General features: G+C 45.8%; 2 protein-coding genes across 5 annotated transcripts in view; one reads left to right on the top strand and one right to left on the bottom strand.

Moving 5' to 3' along the window:
- LOC146683801 (uncharacterized) overlaps window positions 1–16,471 on the top strand; it is a 246,868-nt gene that overhangs the window by 172,858 nt on the left and 57,539 nt on the right. The gene's annotated exons all lie outside the window — the stretch shown is intronic.
- Window positions 10,045–16,471, bottom strand: part of thrb (thyroid hormone receptor beta) — a 115,116-nt gene continuing 108,689 nt past the window's right edge. For all 4 annotated transcript variants that reach the window (XM_085445239.1, XM_085445240.1, XM_085445241.1 and 1 more), the window contains one exon: window positions 10,045–15,812. In XM_085445239.1, the coding sequence (XP_085301365.1) occupies window positions 15,571–15,812 (242 nt within the window). In that variant the 3' untranslated portion in view covers window positions 10,045–15,570. The remainder of the gene's footprint in view (window positions 15,813–16,471) is intronic.

Raw genomic sequence — 16,471 nt, 5'->3', positions numbered from 1 at the left:
CCCGATAATCATGACGACTGCATCTTACCTATTTGTAGGAAAATGTTCTCTTCGGCAGTTAAGAAGCCTTTGCCTCGTCTCCATCCTCTGACCTCTGACCTGCGTCTTCATTTTCAAAATGCATCATGAGGAGGACGGGGGAGGCCTACGAGGAGCTGTTCCTGAGCATGACTCAGATAATCAAACTTTCTGCTTGTTACTGTTTCTCCGTGTGATTATAAAAATATGCGCACTTTTATCTGAGACCACGTGCAGCTTTAGTGCAGTTTGAGTAAAACTGAGTGATCTCTGAAGCAGGCGACACAGAACTCAGTTTGAATTTTAATCGTCTCGCATACACGTGAATATTCTCTTCTACTTATCCTTATCAGGGTCGTTGGGGGGCTGGAACCTGTCCCAGAGTGAGAGGCGGGGGCACACCCTGGACAGATCGCTAGTTAGTTGCAGGGACAGAGAGACCGCACTCACGATCACCAGTTAACCTCACCCCACTAACTGCACGTCTGTGGGAGGAAGGCGGAGTACCCACACAGACACAGGAGGGAGAACATGCAAACTCCACACAGACCCCGGCCTGCGACGCTGAACCAACCACCTTGCTGCGAGGCAACAGCGCTAAGCAGAAATACTTGGATAATGATACTTCCTGTAGTAACTGCAACTCATTTAAAGTGCAGTTTCAGCTTCATGATTGTATGAACTGCTCTGACCGTCTGAGCTGGCCTGTGTGTTTATTCCTTTAAACAGTGGATCAACCACAGGTGTGTCATGTGATTTATTTCTAACGACATGAGGGAAGAATCCAGACATTTCCTGTCAGACTGCTTGTCAGTCAGCTGTCCTTCTGAGCCTGTGAAAATGGGAGGTTATGTATAAAAATGCCTGTAATTCCTAAACAGTTGAAATAAACGCCTTAAATGCATTTTAATCACATTGATGGAATACAGATGCAAAATCACACCTATTATCCTCTCCTGTGCTCTTCAAGAACAGTAAAGTAGAAATGAAAGTAAAACGTGTGATCGTTATGGATCACCAATAGCTAATTAATCATGTGAAAGGTTCAGACAAGAGTAGAAATTTCAGATGGTTTTATTCAATGCCTCAAGGAGTGAATAAAATAGGACCTTCACAGCAGGGTTGACATATAAACGCACACACATCTATGTAATTCTCTCTTAAAAATGCAGCACTGAATGAAATGAAGGTTTGACTATGGCCTTTCTTTAATACGTTCTTGTGACACCAGAGGGATTCAGTAAAACGAGGTTTAGAAAGGCGACGTCTGAACCAAGTCGTGCTTATCATCCATCAGCAGATGGCAACAGTGCAGCTCAGTCTGCGTCCCTGGCTTCCGGGAGTGGCACCGAGTAAACAGACACTAACATTCACTCGACCAAATCACACAGAGCTCCAGTGTTACCACCGAGTGATGGTGGTAACACTTAAAGTTTTAAACTCAGACCTCTGTCTGCGATAATCAGTGAGAACCATCGGCTCCACCCACGTGTCCACTTCAGTTTGATTGCTGTCCTGTAAACAGAGCACAATCTGGAACCTGTCTGTTCAAACATCCTCTATCGTGTGTTCACTTATGACTTCACAGGACAAGAGCTAGACTCTATTAATGTAGTGCCGTGTCTTTATATTTTCTATTTTGCAAGGAAAACAGGAAATTAGTTCATAAATGTATTGAAATGTGCAGACACATCAATGATAGTCAATCCAATTTTATTTATGCAGCACCAAATCACAACAACAGTCGCTTCAAGGCGCTTTATATTGTAAGGTAGACCCTACAATAATACATACAGAGAGAAAAGCCCAAGAATCATATGACCCCCTGTGAGCAAGCACTTTAGCGACAGTGGGAAGGAAAAACTCCCTTTTAACAGGAAGAAACCTCCGGCAGAACCAGGCTCAGGGAGGGGCGGGGCCATCTGCTGTGATTGGTTGGGGTGAGAGAAGGAAGACAGGATAAAGACATGCTGTGGAAGAGAGACAGAGGTTAATAACAGATATGATTCAATGCAGAGAGGTCTGTTAATACATAGTGAGTGAGGTAGAAACACCCAGTGCATCATGGGAATCCCCCAGCAGCCTACGTCTATTGCAGCATAACTACGGGAGGATTCAGGGTCACCTGGTCCAGCCCTAACTATATGCTTTAGAAAAAAGGAAAGTTTTAAGCCTAATCTTAAAAGTAGAGATAGTGTCTGTCTCCCGAATCCAAACTGGAAGCTGGTTCCACAGAAGAGGGGCCTGAAAACTGAAGGCTCTGCCTCCCATTCTACTTTTAAATACTCTAGGAACAACAAGTAGGCCTGCAGAGCGAGAGCGAAGTGCTCTAATAGGGTGATATGGTACTACAAGGTCATTAAGATAAGATGGGGCCTGATTATTTAAGACCTTGTATGTGAGGAGCAGGATTTTGAATCCTGGATTTAACAGGAAGCCAAAACAGGAGAAATCTGCTCTCTCTTTCTAGTCCCTGTCAGGACTCTTGCTGCAGCATTTTGGATCAACTGAAGGCTTTTCAGGGAGTTTTTTGGACATCCTGATAATAATGAATTACAGTCGTCCAGCCTGGAAGTAATAAATGCATGAACTAGTTTTTCAGCGTCACTCTGAGACAGGATATTTCTAACTTTAGAGATGTTGCACAAATGGAAGAAAGCAGTCTTACATATTTGTTTAATATGTGCGTTGAAGGACATGTCCTGGTCAAAAATGACTCCAAGGTTCCTCACAGTGTTACTGGAGGCCAAGGTAATGCCATCCAGGGTAAGAATCTGCTTAGATACCATATTTCTAAGATTTTCAGGGCCGAGTACAATAACCTCAGTTTGATCTGAATTAAGAAGCAGAAAGTTAGCGGCCATCCAGGTCTTTATGTCTTTAAGACATTCCTGCAGTTTAACTCATTGGTGTGTGTTATCTGGCTTCATGGACAGATAGAGCTGGGTGTCATCTGCATAGCAGTGTAAATGTATGCTATGTATTCTAATGATGCTGCCTAAGGGAAGCATGTATAATGTAAACAGAATTGGTCCTAGCACTGAACCCTGTGGAACTCCATAATTAACCTCAGTGTGTGAAGAGGACTCTCCATTTACATGCACAAACTGGAGTCTATTAGATAGATATGATACAAACCACTGCAGTGCAGTACCTGTAATACCTACAGCATGTTCTAATCGCTCTAATAGGATATTATGGTCGACAGTATCGAACGCTGCACTGAGGTCTAGCAGGACAAGCACAGAGATGAGTCCACTGTCAGAGGCCATAAGAAGATCATTTGTAACCTTCACTAAAGCTGTTTCTGTGCTGTGCTGAGCTCTGAAACCTGACTGAAACTCTTCAAATAAACCTCTGCAGATGATCTGTTAGCTGTTTGACAACTACTCTTTCAAGGATGTTTGATATAAAGGAAGGTTGGAGATTGGCCTATAATTAGCTAAGACTGCTGGGTCTAGAGATGCTTTTTGAGTAAAGGTTTAACTACAGCCAGCTTGAAGGCCTGTGGTACATAGCTGATTATTAGAGATAGGTTGATCATATTTAAGATCGAAGAATTAATTAATGGCAGGACTTCTTTGAGCAGTTTTGTAGGAATGGGGTCTAAAAGACACGTTGATGGTTTGGAGGAAGTAATTATTGAAGTTAACTCAGAAAGATCAATTAGAGAAAAAGAGTCTAACTTAACATCAATGGTACTAAGAGTAGCTGTAGATAATATTACATCTGTGGGATGGTTACTGGTAATTTTTTCTCTAATGATAAAAATTTTATTTGTGAAGAAGTTCATGAAGTCATTACTAGTTAACGTTAAAGGGATGGTTGGCTCAACAGAGCTCTGACTTTTTGTCAGCCTGGCTACAGAGCTGAAGAGAAACCTAGGGTTGTTCTTATTTTCTTCAATCAGTGATGAATAGTAAGATGTTCTGGCTTTGCGGAGGGCTTTCTTATAAAGCAGCAAACTATTTCTCCAGGCTAAATGATGATCCTCTAAATTTGTGACACGCCATTTCCTCTCCAGCTTACGAGTCATCTGCTTTAGGCTACGTGTTTGAGAATTATACCACGGAGTCAGGTACTTCTGATCTGAGACCTTAGTTTTCACAGGAGCTACAGTATCCAGAGTCGTACGTAGTGAGGAGGTAAAATTATTAACAAGATGATCGACCTCTGTTGTTAGTCAGCATTTGCTATGAGCACCTTTATTCTTCAGCACAACCTGAACTCTCTCAGGCAGCTGTCTTTAAGCAGCCTTCAGGACAACGCTCCGCATCTCTTGAGTATCACTCCAAAGTGCTTCTTTGTAGGTTGGCTACATTTTGCTCTCTCTCTGTGATCCACACTTCTTCAGGGACGCTGGCTCCCTCAGAGTGCTCCACTGTCTTTGTGTTTCCAGCTATTCTTTTATTGCATTGGAATCATCATCATTGCCAATAAGGTGATTTCCAGATGGTTTCACATGCTGGATCAAAATCTGGCTTTTCTGTTTATAACTGGGTCAAACTATGAAAGAGGCTCCACCATATTTTATACACGACTGTAGACCTTCACCTTCCCTTGTCCTCGCTCACACATATCGATGACAATTCAAAACAAACATTTCAAATTTGACTGATTCAGAAGTTTGCAGATGACACGGCCATCATGGGGTGTATCTGGGATGATCAGGAAGAGGAGTACAGAAGTAACGAACTTCAACATTATGCACTCCACACTGTATATAAATGCCACTTGTTTTGCACATATTCAACTCTGTATATTTTATATATTTTATTATTATTATTATTATTATTTTATTTTATTTTTTTACTATTTAATTTGTAAAAATGTGTATACACACACACACACACACACACACACACACGTAGGAAAATATTTAGTATACACATCCAGAAATGCATACACTATTATATATTGTACATATATTTATTAGTTTCAGGTTGGCCATTCTTGTATTTTGCTCGTTTGTGTTGTTGTGTTTGCACATCTCTGTTGCTTGTGGGGCTCGCACACAAGAATTTCACTCGCATGTGCTGTGCCAGTGTGCCTGCACATGTGATGTGACAATAAAAAGTGATTTGATTTGATTTGATTTGATTTGAGAAGTCTGGTGAGGAACTTTGTCGCATGGAGTCACACAAACCACCTGCAACTCAACACCTCAAAGACTAAGGAACTGGTTGTGGACTTCGGGAGGTCCAGAGAAGGTCCACTGCCGGTTCAGATAGAGGGGGAGGAGGTGGAGGTGGTCAACAAGTACAAGTACCTCGGGCTGTGGGTGGACAATAAACTGGACTCATGCAACACAGAGCACCTGTATAAAAAAGCCCAAAGCCGACTGTACTTCCTCAGGAGGCTGAGGTCTTTTAACATCTGCAGGAAGCTCCTGAGGATGTTTTACCAGTCGGTGGTTGCTGGAGTACTTTTCTATGCTGTGGTGTGCTGGGGGAGCAGCACAGCAAAGAAGGACTCATCCAGGCTGGAGAAACTGATCAGGAGGGCTAGCTCTGTGGTCGGCATGAAGCTGGACACTCTGGTGACAGTGGCAGAGAAAAGGACATTAAAGAAACTGATGGACATTATGAACAATGCTGGGCATCCTCTGCACACGGCCATTAACAACCAGAAGAGTCTGTTCAGTGACAGGTTGCTTCTCCCCAAGACAAGAACTAACAGACTTAAAAACTCCTTTGTCCCACACGCCATCAGACTGTTTAACTCCTCTCTGGAGGGGAGAGGGAGGGGAAACAGGAGGACAAAGGAGGGGGGAACAACTAAGCTGTAGTGCCTCTTCACCTCACTGTGCAATACCTTTTGTGCAATACTTTTTTGTAAATAGTCAACAGTGCAATAGACTCAATACTTGAAATGTGCAATTCACTTGTATTTTTATTTTTATTCCTATTTATTCTATTTATCCCCTTCGTATATTTTATTTATATTTGTCTCTGTATTTATATATGTGTGTGTGTGTGTGTGTGTGTGTGTGTGTGTGTGTGTGTATGTATATATATATATATATATAATATTCTGTAACTGTAACTTCGGTCGTTGCTGTGCTTTTTGGAAGTCGAATTTCCCAGAGGAACCCACCCGAGGGATTAATAAAGTTCTATCTTATCTCTCTTATCTGATTAGTTATAGTGTAAGGCAAACCTCAACCTATTCTCCCCGTTTCCCTTCGCTAAGAATGACCTCTTGATGGCCCCCCTCCAAACGAGACCATACCTTATAGTTCAACAGCAGCAGGACCGTGATCACCCCAATTCTCATGGACTTCACTTTAATTAATTAATTTTTATGGAGATTCACCTAAAGAAATGGGAATAAACGATATCATTTTAACGTTGTCCCTCGTGTGTAGACAACACTGGTTCCTCTCTTACATTAAATTCCTGTTTTATGCTTTAATGATTGATAGGTCAGTGTTTAATGGTTTAACTAACAACAACAAAGAAAACGTCTTTAAATCATCAGGCACAAGAACTGGAATGAAAATTAGGAGCCAAAAAAAACTTTGAAAGATCATCAGAAAGCTCAGGGAAATATTACTTAAGACCACTTTTTACATCCATCCATCCATCCATCCATCTTCATCCGCTTTATCCGAGGCCGGGTCACGGGGGCAGCAGCCTAAGCAGAGAAGCTCAGACCTCCCTCTCCCCAGCCACCTCCTCCAGCTTATCCGGGGGAATACCAAGGCGTTCCCAGGCCAGCCGAGAGATATAATCTCTCCAGCGTGTCCTGGGTCTGCCCCGGGGCCTCCTCCCGGTGGGACATGCCTGGAACACCTCACCCAGGAGGCGCCCAGGGGGCATCCTTGTCAGATGCCCGAACCACCTCAGCTGGCTCCTTTCGATGTGGAGCAGCAGCGGCTCTACTCTGAGCCCCTCCCGGATGGCCGAACTTCTCACCCTATCTCTAAGGGAGAGGCCAGCCACCCTTCGGAGGAAGCTCATTTCTGCAGCTTGTATCCGCGATCTCGTTCTTTTGGTCACTACCCACAGCTCGTGGCCATAGGTGAGGGTAGGGACGTAGATCGACCGGTAAATTGAGAGCTTCGCTTTTACACTCAGCTCCCTCTTCACCACGACGGACCGGTGCAGCGTCCGCATCACTGCAGCCGCAGCCCCAATCCGTCTGTCGATCTCCGGCTCCCTTCTCCCATCACTCGCTAACAAGACTTGATACTTGAACTCCTCCACTTGGGGCAGGAACTCATCCCCGACTCGGAGTGGGCACTCCACCCTTTTCCGGCTGAGAACCATGGCCTCAGATTTGGAAGTGCTGATCCTCATTCCCGCTGCTTCACACTCGGCTGCGAACCGTTCCAGTGTGAGCTGGAGGCCCCCACCCGATGAAGCCAACAGAACCACATCATCCGCGAAAAGCAGAGATGAGATTCTGAGGCCACCAAAGCGAAAGCCCTCCGCCACTTGGCTGCACCTAGAAATCCTGTCCATAAAAATTATGAACAGAATCAGTGACAAAGGGCAGCCCTGGCGGAGCCCATCACCCACCGGGAACGAGTCCGATTTATTGCTGGCAATGCGAACCAAGCTCTTGCAACGGTTGTATAGGGATCGAATGGCCCGTAGCAATGGGCCAGACACCCCATACTCCCGCAACACCTCCCACAGGACACCCCGAGGGACACGGTCGAATGCCTTCTCCAAGTCCACAAAACACATGTAGACTGGTTGGGCAAACTCCCATGCACCCTCAAGTATCCTGGAGAGGATAAAGAGCTGGTCCAGTGTTCCGCGTCCAGGACGAAAACCGCATTGTTCCTCCTGTATCTGAGGTTCGACTAGCGGACGAACTCTCCTCTCCAGCACCCTGGCATAGACTTTCCCAGGGAGGCTGAGGAGTGTGATCCCCCTGTAGTTGGAACACACCCTCCAGTCTCCCTTCTTAAAGATGGGGACCACCATCCCGGTCTGCCAGTCCACAGGTACTGCCCCTGATCTCCACGCAACATTGCAGAGGCGTGTCAACCAGGACAGCCCTACAACGTCCAGAGCCTTCAGGAACTCGGGGCAGACCTCATCAACACCAGGGGCTCTGCCACCAAGGAGTTGTTTAACTGCCTCAGTGACGTCGCCCCCGGAAATTGGCGGGTCATTCCCCTCATCCCCAGACTCTGCTTCCTCCTCGGAAGACGTGTCAGTGGGATTAAGGAGGTCCTCGAAGTATTCCTTCCACCACCTGACAATTTTCGCAGTCGATGTCAGCAGCGCTCCGCCAGCACTATACACAGTGCAGGTAGAGCACCGCTTTCCCCTCCTGAGACGCCTGACAGTTTGCCAGAATCTCTTCAAGGCAGTCCAAAAGTCTTTTTCCATGGCCTCACCGAACTCCTCCCACACCCGAGTTTTTGCTTCAGCCACTGCCCGAGCCGCATTGCGCTTAGTCTGTCGATACCTGTTGGCTGCCTCCGGAGTCCCACAGGCTAACCAAGCCCGATAGGACTCCTTCTTCAGCCTGGTGGCTCACTTCACTTCTGGTGTCCACCATTTGGTTCGGGGATTACCACCACGGCAGGCACCAACCACCTTACGGCCGCAGCTCAATGCAGCAGCTTCGGCAATGGAGACGCTGAACATGGTCCATTCAGAATCTCAATGTCCCCAGTCTCCCTCGAAATGCTGTTGAAGCTCTGCCGGAGGTGTGCGTTGAAGATCTCGCGGACTGGGGCCTCTGCTAGATGTTCCCAGCACACCCTCACTACGCGTTTAGGTGCACCGGGTCTGTCCAGCGTCCTCCCCCCGCCACCTGATCCAACTCACCACCAGGTGGTGATCAGTTGACAGCTCAGCCCCTCTCTTTACCCGAGTGTCCAGAACATATGGTGACAGGTCTGGTGATACGATTACAAAATCGATCATCGACCTGCGGCCTAGAGCGTCCTGGTGCCACGTACACTTCTGGACACTCTTATGTTCGAACAAGGTGTTCGCTATGGTCAAACTGTGATTTCCACAGAAGTCCAATAACAAAACACCGCTTGGGTTCAGATCAGGGAGGCCGTTCCTCCCAATCACGCCCCTCCAGGTCTCGCTGTCGTTACCCACGTGAGCATTGAAGTCTCCCAGCAGGACAACAGAGTCTCCAGGTGGAGCACCTTCCAGCACCCCCCACAGGGACTCTAAGAAGGCTGGGTACTCTGAACTGCCACTCGGCGCATAAGCGCAGATGACAGTCAGGACCCGTTCCCCGACCCTAAGGCGCAGGGAAAAAACCCTCTTATCCACCGGGAAAAACCCCAACGTACCGGCAGCAAGCCGAGGGGATATTAGAATACCCACCCCAGCCCGCCGCCTCTCACCAGGGGCAACTCCAGACTGAGACAGAGTCCAGCCCCGCTCCAGGAGACTGGTTCCAGAGCCCAAGCCATGCGTAGAGGTGAGCCTGACTATATCTAGCCGGTACCTCTCAACCTCACGCTCTAACTCAGGCTCCTTGCCCACCAGAGAGGTGACATTCCATGTCCCTATTGCCAGTCTTGGTAGCCGGGGATCAGTCCGCCAGGGCCTCCGCTCCTGGCCGCCACCCGGCACACAATGCGCCTGACCCCTATGGGAGAATGGGCCCATGTCTCCTCTTCAGGCTGTGCCCGGCCACCAGACGCTCGCCCTCGGGCACCCTCCCCGGGCCTGGCTCCAGGGCGGGGCCCCGGTAACCCTATCCCGGGCAGAGTAAACTGTTCCCTTGATGTTCTCTTCATAAGGGTCTTCTGAATCGCTCACAGGACCAATTTGCCATGGGAGACCCTACCAGGGGGCAAAAGCCCCCAGACAACATAGCCCCTGGGATCCCTGGGACACACAAACCCCTCCACCACGATAAGGTAGCGATTCACGGAGCAAAATTAAAGCAAAATACAAAGAACGAGGTGGGCTCAAGTCTTTTGCACAGCACTGCACATTAACCTGTGTTTCATAAAATGGGTGCACAGTGAACCATTCAAACAGCCATACAGAGCACCTACAAAGTCTGAATAAGTGAAGACACCAAATCAAATTCTCTCAAAACCATCTTTATTCTTAAGACCCAAATCACAAATTCTGCAATCATCCCCCATCAGGCAAAATCAAAATCATCAGTCCTCCAAGCTGAAAATGTCCAACAGCCGTTTGAGGAACACAATATTCTTTATTCTTCCTTTTTTTCTGCCACAGATTCACTTTCACATCTCTCTGCACCTCCTGGTCGAATTCCCGGTTTGCATTAAACAGATGACTTAAACAAGAAGACACTCAAACACACAAGGAGAGAAGAGAAATCTGTGCCGACTGTGGATGACCGCCTCCTTCTGACCACGCTGTCCCTAAACGTGCTCATGTGTGGTTTCTTTTGGACATGAATCCAGCTAATTTAACTGTTTTTATCATTTGTTTTTTTAAATACGTCTCCATCAGATGTGGAAATACATTTGAGAGCAACACTGTATCTTTTTAACACTATGCAAAAACAATATGTTCATATTATGCTAACATCCGTAAAAAAAATCTGCAGTCTGAAAATATACATCCTTTTCCTTTGTACTGTAAAATAGCTTCTCTATGGCGCAACTCTTGCTATTGGTTGTAACTGAGAAACCTTACGAGCAACAACTCACGGGAGATATCACGGCCAACATTCACCTCCTCAGGTAAAATGAACATGTTCCTAACCAGCGGTGAGCAATGACGACGTTTACGTGCACCACAGCTCTGCGTATGTGCTCAGTGAACACAGCCAGGATACAAGATACCCAATTTATAGCCGTCCCGCAAAAAAGGAAAAAAAGAAAAGTGAAACTATGTATCAAAGTGTAAAAAAACATGTCGATTATTTTGGATTAAAGCTGCATTCATCATCCTGCTGTGAACTATTTGACTGTTGCAGATCTTTGCAAGTTTTAACTCCTTGTTTTGGTTTCACTCCTCTTCAGTGCTTTTTTCAGTAAAACGCTCAGATAACTGATCAACATGCCAACAAAGTCATCGGGAGAACCCAGAGGAACGTGGGTAGGAGCTGTCAAAGAGCCCGGCTGCTCTCCAGCTTTTTAAGCTAAACTTTCAGGATTCATATTAGAGCGCCCACAGACTGAAATAACTTTACAGGTTTGATGATATATTACTACATCAAGGCCATCATTTGCCTCAACCATAAAACTGACAGGTTTATTGTTATGAACTGCTCGACTTTATTACATTAATGAGTGAAAGTATTACTGACAGGTTATTTATATTTTTTTTTACAGAAACCAAATAATGCCCTCCTCATTGTTTTTATCCAGGTCACTGTTTCACACTGGTTCTTCTTCATGATTATTGATTATTGTGTTTTTCAGCAGTTCTTTAACTGTGACCTGCATTAGTTTTACAGTATCTATGTGACTTTTATGATAACTGTGAGACGTCTCTACCTTCAAGTTCATTCTCTGACAACGGGGCTGGCTGCACAGACAGGCTGGCTCCATCCATCCAATCACAGGGCTAGGCTTTAGATACAGTACTGTGCAAAAGTTTTGAGCCACCCTTGCCTTTATGTTTTGCCTCCAACGAGGAAGCCTGCAACGCTCTGACTTTCATCTCTTCTTCTTCTTTGTGTTAAGCTACTCCACACTGACCTATAAACCATCGGGCAATATTCAAACTGTATGTTTAGCATGAGGGAGGTGGTCTCAGTAATCCCCTCGTTGTAGCTGAAGTCAGCAAATTGAAAAATGCAACAAACTAGAAAGTAAGGAGGAACACGGGCTGATGTGAAAGAAACTGACGGCTGTCACTGTCCTGATCACACAGTGGCTCATTTTATGCTTATGATGAGCATCCTGAACATGAAGCCACAAAGAGAATGACTGCGCTGTCGGGCAGCTTCAGAGAGGGGGTGTGGTTTCACAGAAATATCATCAGCCTGTTAAAGAAACCTTTGTTCAATCTACTGCACGCTACAAAAACACATTACACATAAAGCTGTTAATCACCTAATTTTGGACTTTCAGTGGTTAAAATCTGTGCAGCTTTCTTAGTGTCTCTTTACCTGCACAGGAAAACAGAATCATCTGCACAAACTCGGGAACTGTTATTACATTTGACAGCAGTAACAAAGTTCCAGTTTTGATTCCCAGGCCAAAATTCCCCGCTCATGAGGTAGCGGCTAATTACAGCCCAACAACTATCCTGGTGGAGGACTGGCAGGCCAAATCAAGAGCAAACACAGCTTTTTGTTTTTCGGGCTGCAAACAATAGTTGCTGCTACTTTAGCTGAAGGTCTGAAAAGTTACACTGCCAAATTCCTGAGACTAGACTAAAAGTCTTTAGTTAAAAAAAGACGTGAAAGAGAGCCTAAGAACCGGGAACGTGCAACAACAAACCATGTTTACCGCATAAAAATGATGCTTTTTACATGACTTTGTTCAATCTACATGTTCTAACCAACAGAAGCACACCAAAGGGACATTGAAGTCCTGAGCTGAGATCCTGGGACTGTTGGGTTGAACATTAGATAGTCAGCCAACTTCTGATGTGTTTGTGCAGCCAGCCCCTGCTACTGAGACATGAAGACATTTATTTCATTAGAAACACAGGTGATGTTACGTTAATGAGTCTAGCTCGTTGATGTTGGATGCGCGTTCTGACAGCTTTCGTCGAAGGCTTCTTCACATAACAAAGTCTTTCGTTGGCTGCAGATGCAGGGGTGCATGTAAACGTGGCCAACCGTTACGTTTCTGAATGGCTCCGTCTCAGCGGGGCCCGGCCCGGCCCTTCATGTCGACGGGGACCAGCCTGAGCTCGGGTGCCTCTCCCTCTGATTGTCTGTGCATTTATCTGAATCTGTACAGTTTGCGAGGTGTATATGTGTGAGGTCCGGGTCATTCAAACACTGCAGCAATTCTATTGCTTTGATAAAAAGGCATCACTTCACAGAAATGAGAAGAAACAAAATAAAATACAAGCTGCTTTGAGGAGTAGTGTGAAGCTCGAAAAAGCGAAATATAAAGAGCCGAGGTCTGTCAGATTGCAAACGGCAATACCATACCGAGGCTTTTTCAAGAAAAAAAACAAAACCAGAGGCTAAAGAACAAAGAGCTCTACTTTTCACAATCTCACCAGCCTCGTCAGTGTACCTTGGTGATGGCGAAGCATACAGTTTACTTGGCCTCCGAATGCCACAGGTCGGTCACAGTCGTGGAGTCGGACCCATGTGTTATCTGTGTGAGCGATACACCAATCAGCCACATCACTAAAACCAGTTACAGGTGAACACTGGTCTTCTCTGCTGGTAAACTCTCCCATTTACCAACCCTCCAACCGAGGCAGACAGAGGCCCACTCCAAAAACCACTGCCAGTACCCGAGTGGGACCCAGCATCTGTGCCAGTCTTATTGTTGTGGCTGATCAGTTGCTGCACAACAGCTGCACAGATGTACTGTACATTCTGTATATGTGCATGTGTGTTACTGTACTATATGCATGCCATCCTGCTCTTATTCAGACATGTAAATAACAATACGCTTCAATCAGCCATAGCCCCAACTCACCATAGCACCATGACTTCACTGTTTTAATAGAAAGCCCACGTCCACTCACGGAGACACTAAACAAACAGAAAAAATGCTGACTAATTATCTGACTTTGAGGCAACATGGCTGAGATGAAACACTGAAATCTAATGCTGGTCTTATAGTTGAAGTTCCAACCGCAGACTGAAACACAGCAAATAGGACAGCCTGTGTGTGGACCGACAGGGAGCCAATTTATACTCAACTAAGGAAGTGGAGGGAGGATGCAGTGAGGGCATTGTTCACCTGGTTTTGGCACAACATGCAGTACTGTGACACACAGACGATCCTGGCCTCAGTGCCACCGTGTGACGAGTCTCCGGCACGACGAGCGGCTCATTTTAATGCTGCTTCTGCATTCCATTCACTGTCGCTCACGTCTACATCGCAGTTTTGGTTTTGTTGTTTCGTTGTTTTGTTTCTTGTCGAAATAAAGACAAACAGAAACTCGAGCAAGATTTTTTGCACTGTCCAGGTTTGAACGCACAGAACCTCTGCATTTTCAGTTAATCTGTCAGAGTTGCATATGAAATGCTTTGAGGTTGTGCTAATTAATCATTAGTCTATAAAGTATCAAAGCACCGGTCATATCATGCTGTCTGACAATAAGTCCAAAGGCAATTAACAACAAGCGAGAGACACTCTCTCAGTTCTTTAGTGTCCACACTCTGATTTCATAAACACTCTTTGCTTTCAGCCAGACACAAAGATGCTTCCTGCTCATAAACAGAGAGCTGACCTTTGACTATTTCGCTGGCCCATATATGCTGCTGTAGTGCAACAGTATTTATGCAATATCCTGCAAAATGCCACATATCATTTTAAGGGTTGAGTAAGTAGACTTACTGTTAGCTGAAAGCCCAGCGTGTGTGTGTGTGTGTGTGTGTGAAGGGCCAGAGAGAAGTTGTGTTTGCAGTGTGCACTGCCACCGTGTGAAGTTTGAGGGGACTCATTACTCTAGTAGAGACACTCCAACAGACTAGTGTCCTTAGATTTGTGCGTCATGCAGACTATCGGTTTATCCTTTGACTAAAAGCATCCTGTTTAGCGCTGCCTCGTTAAGGTTCGCCTTACCTAACGAGCCACTTTCTTCCAATAGGACGGCTTCGGGAAGCCTGGCTCAGGACGAGCTCTACCGCCTGCAGCAAACGAGTGTCACAGAAGGTGCGAGAAAAACCTTTGGAAACCTCGATTTAATAGCAGTCCAAGTGCTGGGATTGTTTTTACATATATTTAGTAAATGATTTGAAACTTTGGTCATGTTTAATAGGAACAATCAGCATTGCAACATCAACTGAGAAAAGACACACAGGTCCCCTTTAATATTGCAAAATCCTGCTCAGGTTTCTCGCTCGGAGCGTGTCTCGAGCTGACGTTTGTTTTTCCGACAGCTCTGGAATGCAGCGTTGCAACTTAACCTCGTAATGTGCGGCTGCCGAGAGACTTGCAGACACCTGCGAGCTGCCGTCCGTTAGAGTACGCGTTTTTAACGGTCACAGTAGGATGGCGAGGCACCGGACAGACTGGACACTCACCAGATGGACGAAGGTTGATATATTAATGCGGTAAAGTGGAGCGGGTTTGCTGACGGCGTCTCGTGTCGTGGATGAGGCGAGCAGCCGAGTATTTCAACATAAAGGAAGGAATATACAACATGTGCTTGGCTTCTAACGAACAAACAAGTGTTGATAAGATTACCATGATGCAATAATGAAAACAAAAAACCTAGAGTCAAATCTGAGGTGAGATGTTATATCCATGACAACAATAACAGAACAAACCAGAAAAGTCAAAAAGCTATTCACATGTACCCGCACTGTCAGGAATGGTTTCATCCAAAAATAGACCAGAGAGCTACTCTAAGGTGGAATGAAGTGACACTCAGTAGTGCTGTTAGAAGGTTCGTTGTGACGGGCTTTCTGCTGGTTCCACCCCTGAGACCACCAGGGTGCCCAGGCGCACACACACGCACGCACACACACACAGAAATCCACTGGTCAGTCCTCGAAGACCTCCAGAAACAGAGGAGGGAACAGCTCGGTGGGACACTCCACTTTCATGTGGAGGAATCGGCTGGCGTGGCAGGTGCCGATCATCCGCAGGTCTGTCACCTTCATTAGCAGCTTGGGCCAGAAATGTGCCACTTTGTGTTTGCGGTAGTTGATATAATGTTCAAAGGCCAACAGGAACTCCTCTTGGCAACGCTCGATTCGCTCCACACTAGTTAGGCCTGGACGATCTGAAGACACAAGCACACCAACAGTGTTGTTATGCAGCGTCCTGCAGAGCTGTAAAGCGTTTGTCCCTGAGGAACAGTGCTGAGAGAACCCTGATAACCTTTGGTCTTCCTTTGCTAATAGGAAGGATGGCTTACAATAGCTTAATTACAACTCACAAGGGTCTATCTATGACTGATTTGATTATGTGTTTGGGATCACTGTCATACTGGAATATGAAGATCATCCCAGTTGGATCCAAATCTGACTTAACTGGATCTCCAGCACCACTGGCTGCTGTGTGGATGCTCCCTCACCTCCTTCCACCCAGTTATTGTGTATTTGGCATATCTGAGCCTATTCCTCCTGTTTCCCTCACTTAGGCATGGCTTCTTCTTCTGCGATGAAGCCCTGTGCATGAGGAAGCAGCCTTAACACAACTGTCAAATACTGTTCTTCTTCTTTTGTCCTCGTTGTTTTTAAGGACACGCTGCACACCGCGCACAGTTTCAGTCAAAAGCTTTTTATGGAGAATCACCTGGTTGCTGTATTTGTCAATTCCTGTATTATTTGGGATGATTTGGAACAAATGTGGTGGAGGTAGGGCTCTGATCAGGTGTGTGGTTTATATAAGTAGATATATCTGTAAACATATATATCGTTATACGTGTTACCGAGGTTA

The sequence above is a fragment of the Copadichromis virginalis genome, linkage group LG22 (assembly GCF_057382275.1).
Source record: "Copadichromis virginalis isolate Kocher_CV1m ecotype Utaka linkage group LG22, C_Virginalis_male_GT1.1, whole genome shotgun sequence".
NCBI classification, from domain to species: Eukaryota; Metazoa; Chordata; class Actinopteri; order Cichliformes; family Cichlidae; genus Copadichromis; species Copadichromis virginalis.
The sequence above is the reverse complement of the archived record's forward strand: the minus strand, read 5'-3'. Positions and strand labels throughout refer to the sequence as shown.